The 8,162-nt window shown below is 48.3% G+C and overlaps 1 protein-coding gene across 2 annotated transcripts in view; it reads left to right on the top strand.

The window, feature by feature from the left end:
* The first annotated feature begins 648 nt into the window (after window positions 1-648).
* Window positions 649-8,162, top strand: part of PXDC1 (PX domain containing 1) — a 33,420-nt gene continuing 25,906 nt past the window's right edge. The window contains exon 1 of one of the 2 annotated variants that reach the window (XM_032798405.2): window positions 649-1,906. In XM_032798405.2, the coding sequence (XP_032654296.1) occupies window positions 1,651-1,906 (256 nt within the window). In that variant the 5' untranslated portion in view covers window positions 649-1,650. The remainder of the gene's footprint in view (window positions 1,907-8,162) is intronic. The other variant, XM_032798406.2, reaches the window with a different exon arrangement.

The raw sequence follows: 8,162 nt of genomic DNA, 5'->3' as shown, positions 1-8,162 counted from the left end.
ACTTACTGTTCAGATTCACAGGTGTTTCAAACAACTAGAACAACAATCCTCACCCCACCTCCCCATAATAGGCATCTCTCTCTCTCTAGTTCTGGCAGATAGCTCTCTTGACTGATAGATCTTACACCCATGCTATCCAGCCCCAGCATTGATTTCTCCTTAATGAGGATATGCTTAGGGTGGGGATGAAGCAAATTGTACTGTATGGTTGCAAGAACGCGTGCAGTGCTTTTGCAGGCTCAGTCAGGGGTGCTGCTGGCCCTCGGGGGCAAAGAGGGAAAGACAGATTGGTGGAAAAAAGCACCAGCAAGTTTGCTAGGTTCCCCCCTGCTTTGCCTCTATAATCCCGTATGTGCTTCTAGTCTCGCTCTTTCCTCAATAGTACGCCACGAGTCCAGGCTCCTGTCCTGCTTTAGCTAACATTGCGTGGGAGGTTCGATATGGCAGGCACTCATCTCCCAGCCAATCCCCCGGGAGAGCCACCGACAGTCCTGCTGCGGAAGGCATCTCAGCAGAGCAGCGGGGTCTGCCTTTAAAACCACGTGCAGGCTAGAAGCGGGCCCTGAGAGGCCGCGAATGCAGCAGCCAGAGGTTGGGGCGGGGGGAACTGTCTCTTCCCAGCTATTGGGGCTGGAAGAAAAACTTCTAGGGTCAGTGGGAGGGAGAGCAATTTCTCGGCCGCTCAGTGGCTGTCTGTGAGATCACCCCGAGGCGCAGGACCTTGTCCCCAGCCTGGGACCCTGCTCAGCGCTGGGGATGGGGCGGGTGTTGGCTGTGGGCTCTCAGCTGCTGCTGCTGCAGTGGGGAGGGAGTCTGGCAAGCGCGGCTGAGGAGGAGGCTCCGCTGGCCGGGGCTTTTCGCTGACACCTCCCCAGCGTGCCGGGATCGGCAGCGCCACCGAGCAGGAGGGAGCTGTCCCGGCCAGAGCGCGCAGAGCAGCCGCCCAGGCGGGGCGAGGGGGCAGCGCGCCCGATTGCGTTGCAATAACCCGGTCCTAGTCCCTTGGCGAGAGGAGGCAAAGGGGGCTTCGGCCTCTGCCTGCTGCCGCCGGGAGACTCCTACCAGCCGTCCCCAGCATCCCGCCCCCGCTGTCCAGCCCCCGCGGGATCCGGAGAGAGGAAGCCAAAGCCGGGGGAGCGGAGCCCAAGCGGAACTCGCGACCCTCCCCCGCGCGGAGTCCCGGGCGCAGAGGAGTCGGCGGGACGGGAGGGGTGCCTGCCTGGAGGCGCCTCCTCGAGCTGCTGCGTGGGGAAAGAGCCAAGGCGCAGCAAGAACTGAGTGTGCAGGGAGTGCCCGGGATCGGACTGCAAAGGGCGCTGCCTCCTAGCCCGGGGGGCTGCTCGGGCCCCTTGGCCAAGCTGCTGCCCGGCGCCGCGCAAAGTGCAAGAAAGTCGGGGAAAGTTACTGCCCGTCGAGATCTCCCCACCGTGCCACTGCCTGCCGGGCGTGTGACACGCAGCACCGCTGCAGCGGGAGGAGGGCAGGGCTGGGACCTCCCTCCAGCGCAGGAGGAGACTCAACCCGTGCTTTTTGCGGGCTGGGTTGCATCGCACCCCCCATTGATTTGCAACCCTCCCCCCAGCCACCGTTCGGTTCCCCAGCAGCGGGAGGAGGCTGCTCCCCGCCGGGGCATGTGCAGGCAGCGGCGGGATGGCCTCGGCCGTGTTTGAGGGTACCTCTCTGGTGAACATGTACGTGAGGGGCTGCTGGGTGAATGGCATCCGGAGACTTATCATCAGTCGGCGTGGGGACGAGGAGGAGTTCTTCGAGATCCGCACCGAGTGGTCGGACAGGAACGTTCTCTACTTGCACCGGAGCTACTCGGACCTGGGCCGCCTCTTCAAGAGGCTGCTGGACTCCTTCCCGGAGGATCGCCCCGAGCTGTCACAGTCCCCCCTGCTCCAAGGTTTGGGCAGCTTCTGGCTTCCTTTGTATTGCCTAAGACCCTGCTCCTGGCTTGGGGTGTATGTAGGTACGCCCTGGAGAGGGTGGGGAGAGGTAACGTAGTTGCTGGGGAGAGTCAGGCTCTGTTGTTGCCTGTATGGGTTTGAGTCGTGTTTCTGGAGCGATTGAAAGGCTACCGAATGAGTGGGGGAGGAAAGGGTTAAACGCCATATAGCGAGCTGGGTTCCCTGCTGTGTAACTTACAGCGGTGTCCAGTGGCTGTGGAATACCGCCTGGCTCAGTCAGCCTGGTAACCCTTCATACAAGGCAGTGGAGAGAATCTGCGCCAGATGTTGGGCCCAGATTGCCCGGAAACCGAACTCAGTCATCATGCTCCACATAGGCACAAGCCCCAAATTCGGATGCACCCTGTGGAGGTAATTGCAGAGAGGGTGCTAAGAATATTGTCCCACCCCTCTTGGGCCCAGTGAGCCTAATTGACATAATTTGTGTTTACTGCTCCATCCACACTGATTTAACGCCTCCCCACCCCGCCCCAGATGCATGAGACACTCTGAGGGATGCGGGGCTTTTGGGGGGGGGGGTATGAGGGAAACACTGGGGTTGAAAGTGGGAAGTCTGCAGCTCTTCACAGTCAATAGAGCAGACTTCCAGGGCTTTATAGGGGGAAAAGTCCAGACTTTGTGTATATTTTCCCATGAGAACGTGGAAGTTTGCTGCTGCTGTCTCTCTTTAAGCATCCTATGCTGAGCATCAGTGCAGGGTGATTGAGAGTTAAATTCTGAGGCTTGATTCTCTGCTCCTTTGTACCAGTGTAGTTCTACTGACTTCAGTGGAGTTACTTCTGATTCTCACCTGTGTGAGAAAAGACATGGTCCTTGAGGTTGGAGGTAGCATCAGAGAGTGTTCCCCAAGCTAAGGTGGTTAAAAAATCATTTTTTTCCTAGAGTAATTCAAAGTGAGATATATCTTGCAGGCTCTGTCAGTCACTCAAGCCTCCTGCTTTCTTTACTCCTGCCAGGTCTCCGTCTATTTGTGTTGTCATTTTGTCCTGTTAAAAATACCTGGAATATCTTCTTCTCCCCTGCCCCTTTTCCCCTGATTCCTGTGCTGTATTCTAGGTTCATGGGAAATCGCTTCTCTTTCAGTTTCTGAAAATGTAGAGTTGCTCATTTTAGTTCATCTTGTTTCCCCTCCTAGTCTTTTCTCAGCTGAGGCTGAGGGAGGAAGGAATGCTTCCTGACAGTCTTGGCACTGAGTGCCCCCTGCGGTCAACTGGGGAACCTTGCAGTGTAAAAGCTGAAAACCATTGAGTTGGCTGCCAAGTCTAAGACCTACTGATTTGGGTGCTCAGTTTAACATACTTTGGGCCTGATTTTCAGTGGTGCTGAGCACTTATAGGCCCTATTGACCTGAGTTGGAGCTGTGAGTACTCAACACCTCTAAAAACCAGGCCCTAGTTATATCAAGTGAGGCCCTTCAAATCAGTGACCACTCTTGCAAAATATTAGGCCTTAATTACATGTTTCAGATGCCCCATTTGTGCTTTTTCACTCTCACTGAAATGCTGATGCCCCTACTTGATCATCCCACAGAGCATAAACTATAACTGATGAATAGTCGGGGAAGAGTAAACCTCCTTAGCACATTAGGAGATTTAATTCCTGTGCAAAGCCTAGGTCCTGCAGCCCTCACTTCTGTGAGTAATCTTTCCCGCATAAATTGTCATCTTGATTTCCGTAGGCTTCCACAGTGAATGATGTGCATGAGGAGTGGGTGGAAGAATTGAGCCCTAATACTACAGTCATTGGGAGCATCTATCTCCCTACATTGTTTTTAATGCTGACAATTCTACGATTTGGGGGTTAAGATATTTTAAATCTCAAGAACTGTACTTTATTTGGCTAATGATGGAAACTATTTACAGTGAAACACGTGAATGTGATGGAATCAAAGTCCTGAATTGTTTCTGAGTATTTGCAGTATGTAGCTGATAATTCTAGTTACAGTTAACCCACTTCTTAAAATGAAATTCTGTGAAAAATGACTTTATGGTAATGAGGTATCTATCACTGCATTTCTCTGTACAGTCTGTATTTCATATTTCTTCACCAGAACTTGTGCTTTTCTGGCCACACATACAGTCAAATCTTCTTTAACTAAATGATGCTTTGGATTTAAGCAGGGGATTTTATAATGTGTTTGATACACGTAGGGTATGACCCCATTTTAGATACGCTTTTTGGATCTCAGGTTTCTGCATGTAGCATTTTAAGGAAGAATCACATTTTTCTGTAAATTTCAATATATTTAACCCAGTAGAAAGTCACACAGTTTCTAGGCATTAGCACTGAGTCACATACATTGTTGATCCTAGCTTTTCCAAAAGTGCCAGGCAGAATATTATTTGCATCTTCAATCTTTATGGAAGCAGTGAAAGCTTTGTGAGTCAAATTTGCATTGCAGAGCAGGAATTGGAAGTACTTCTGGTTACCGTAGATACATTTAAGTAGCATCAGAAGAATTAGATTATCTTATCATTTATATACACTTTGTCAAATTATATTTTATAAAAGTTAAGGGATATTTTCAAGTAGCAGACACCTAAAATTTGAGCTAAAATAGTTTGATCTTAAAAATGGTTATTAAGAATTTCTAGGCTTAAAAAATGTCCACTCTTCAGCTGCAGAAATTTTAGAAAGAGATGGTAGACCACTCCTTTCGTGGGAGTATAAATACTTGTGGGTTCAAAACAAAGCTAACATTCTGTGCTGGTATGTTCCTTTTTGCGCAGTAACAGCAAATTTTAGTGACCTAGCCCCCCCCCCCCCGCCCCAATCCACTATTTCCAGAACTGTACATCATTAATGATGCTTATGCAAAAATAGGGGGGAAAAGACCCATATTGGCCACTGTTGCACTAGGAATACTAAAAAAAGAGGTGGGGAGAATACTGGAGAAATACATATTTTAAATCTTTGAGAGGGAGTTGCAAGCTGATTGTGGCTTGTTTTGAGATTAGAGTTCTGCAGCTCAGGGCTTGTCTACACTTACAGATCTGCAGCAGCACAGGTGGAGCTGCTGTGTTGTAGCACTTAGTGAAGTCACTGCCTATGCTGATGGGAGAGCTACTCCCTTTGGCATAGGCACTCCACTTCCTCAAGAGGTGGTAGCTATATTGACAGGAAAATCCACACCACTGAGCAACATAGTTATACTGACACAAATTTGAAGTGTAGACCAGTGTTTTGCCTTCTGAAGTTTGTTACATATAAATCTATTTCATCTGAAGAAATGTCATTGACCCTTGCACAGGGCATCTGTGCAGATGAAATGATCTAGTATAAATGCATGCTTCTGAACTGCAACAAGGATTCCCTAGATAGAAAGTCTTGATTATGTGCTTAGTACCATGGTACATGCTCTTGGGAGATCTCCTCTCATTCGGGGTCAGGCTATAATATTACACCAAGCCTGCACTTCATTATGAACTTTGCAGCATTTGGACTTGCAAAACCTCTTATTTCATGTGAACAGACATTCATCATGCAGATAGTTCCATTGAAGTCAGTTGGTCTCTTTTCAAGAGTAAGAACTATTTGCATAAGTATTTTACAGCTTGAGCCCTGTGCTAATACCCATACTGAAGGAATTGTCACGGCATTAAACTAAGATTACTATAGGTGTTTATAAACTTAGAGTCCTCTTGCAGGCTCCTGAGCCCTTCCTAGTGGTGCTCAATGCCATGAGCTGCTGTATTCATATATCTTAACTTTTCCAATGACTTTGTGCCCTAGTGGGGGTGGGTACCAGCACACCCAGCAAAAATTCTGACTGAAAAAGCAAATAGAAAGTAGTATTAATTTGTATTCCTTTAGACCAGAGTTTCCATGAAAGCATAAATGTTCCTGCCACTTTAGTGTGAAGTGAGGGTTATCAGAATCTTGCAAAGATCAGACTTTATGAGCCATGTTGTACCCTTAGGTGGTGTGGTACCTGCATAGGAAACAGGGAATTTAATGAGGTTTCTCTCATGTAGTTTCGTCTGTATTCTTCTATTGTATGGAAGACAGGGGAACGGTTCTCCTTCATCCACAGAAGAAAGGCAGGGTCTGGTCCATAAGGCTCACAAGATCCACCAAGGGCACAAGACCATCTACATCAGGGGTTGTCAAACTGGGTGTCAGGACCCCTCAGGGAGTCATGAGGTTATTACATTGGGTGGGTCACGAGCTGTCAGCCTCCACCCCAAACCCTGCTTTGCCTCCAGCATTTATAATGGTGTTAAATATATTTAAAGGTGTTTTTAATGGATAAGGGGGGGGGTCACACTCAGAGACTTGCTGTGTGAAAGAGATCACCGGTACAAAAGTTTGAGAACCGCTAATTACATGTTCCAGTGGAATTGCATTGGCATGGTGTCTCCTGATTACACCTATGCCAGGACAGGGGCATTCTCACCAGAGGGATTAGAGGGTATATCACATTTTATTAGCCGCCAGCTTTGTTTCATTTCACATGCCCTGGCAGTTCCAGAGAAAGTGTGTGCAGGGAGGGAGAGAAATGCTGCTATGGGGATAGCTGATCACCTTCCCCTTCCTGTATAGGGAGTGGGGAGGTCTACATATGCAGGGTATCAGTCTTGCATAATCTGTACTATAGTACAGGTAGTATACACAGTATAAGCAATAAGACTTCATGGAAAAGTATACTTGATACCTGGACATCTGGAGTGCATAATGAGGCTAAAGGCCAAGTACGCTCATCAGCATGAGGTGTGAGTGTCTAGGACAGCTGTACTCCTTATTACAGTGATGCTTTTGTAAAATGTTTTCCTTACACATTGATAGTAAGCTGGCAAACAAGTCTGTTTCCATGCTGTTTGCCACTCTCTGTAGGGGGCATAAATTTTGTCTTCCAATCAGATTCCTGTTCTTATAATGACAGAGAATCTTCATTCTCATGATTCATTATGATGTCACCAGAATCTTCATAGTATTTTCTTTGGATGTCTGAAGTGCACCTATCCCTTGCTCTAAGCACCTGCACAAACAACGCAATATAAAAGTACAGACTGGCTCAATAAGTGCAGTCTTATCACTCACAGACATACACAGTACTTTACTATTCTTGTCATTACCACTCTACACTCTGCTTACATCTATTCAAAATTACCTCCTCTGTAAAAATTGGTCAGGAAGACAGCAAAAAGGATTAGGGCGCTGACATAAAAATGATCAATTCACTCTAAAGAGATCCAGAAATAATTGCAGTAGATCAAATTAATAAAGTAAAATAGGGAAAACGAGGTACAAATCTGGCATAGAATGAACTGTGGCTACTGCCTGGAAAATAATATTGAGTAGTTAGATACTTTTCTTCAAGCACAATCCTTCACTCATTAAGTCAAAGGCAAACCTTCCACTGAATTCAGCCGGTGCAGGAGCCAGCCCCTAGTGCAGGGATCGGCAACCTTTGGCACACTGGCCGCGGTTCGCTGTCCCAGGTCAATGGGGGCAGGGGGAAGTGGTGGCCAGCACATCCCTCAACCTGCACTACTTCCTGAAGCCCCCGTTGGCCTGGAGCGGTGAACCGCAGTCAGTGGGAGCCGCAACTGGCCGAACCTGTGGACACGTCAGGCAAACGAAATGGCCCAGCCCGCCAGGGGTCTTGTCCTGGCCGGCCATGTGCCAAAGGTTGCCGATCTCTGCCCTAGTGCTTCTTGATCAATCTAAATTTTATCTCCTAAGCACAATCCCACTGAAGCCAGTGATAAATTTGGCCTTTTGAGTGATTATGTGTTTTCTGGGAATCCTAATGGAGTGGAACTGTAACACTTTTATACACTCTAATGCTGTTTTCCTGGGCCAATTTCTGCTTCCAGAAACTCCCCTCACAGACTTCAGAATTTGATCCTTGTATTTATAAACTCTTAACATGTGCTAATAACTTTATGAATGTTCATGTTCCCAGCGTAGAGACACCTGGATGGTAAGCATGAAAGCTCAAATGCACTGCCAGAATGGCCATTAACATTATGGCTGTGTGTAGTGCCTGAACCTCAGGGGTGAAAGTAACTTAAAGGACTTATCGGTATGCTGGAGTCTTGAGCAGGGGGCATGGCCTCAACTGGAGGGGGTGTGGCCTCAACAGGAAGAGGTAGGGCCTTTAAATCACCAACCGAACCCCGAGGCTCTCGGCCACCTCTGCTACCCAGAGGCTCTAGCAGCAGGGCTCTGGTGGCAAATTAAATCGCC

This window comes from Chelonoidis abingdonii, chromosome 2 (assembly GCF_003597395.2).
Source record: "Chelonoidis abingdonii isolate Lonesome George chromosome 2, CheloAbing_2.0, whole genome shotgun sequence".
NCBI lineage: Eukaryota > Metazoa > Chordata > Testudines > Testudinidae > Chelonoidis > Chelonoidis abingdonii.
Note: the sequence above shows the minus strand (reverse complement) of the source record. Positions and strands in the feature narration are given on the sequence as shown.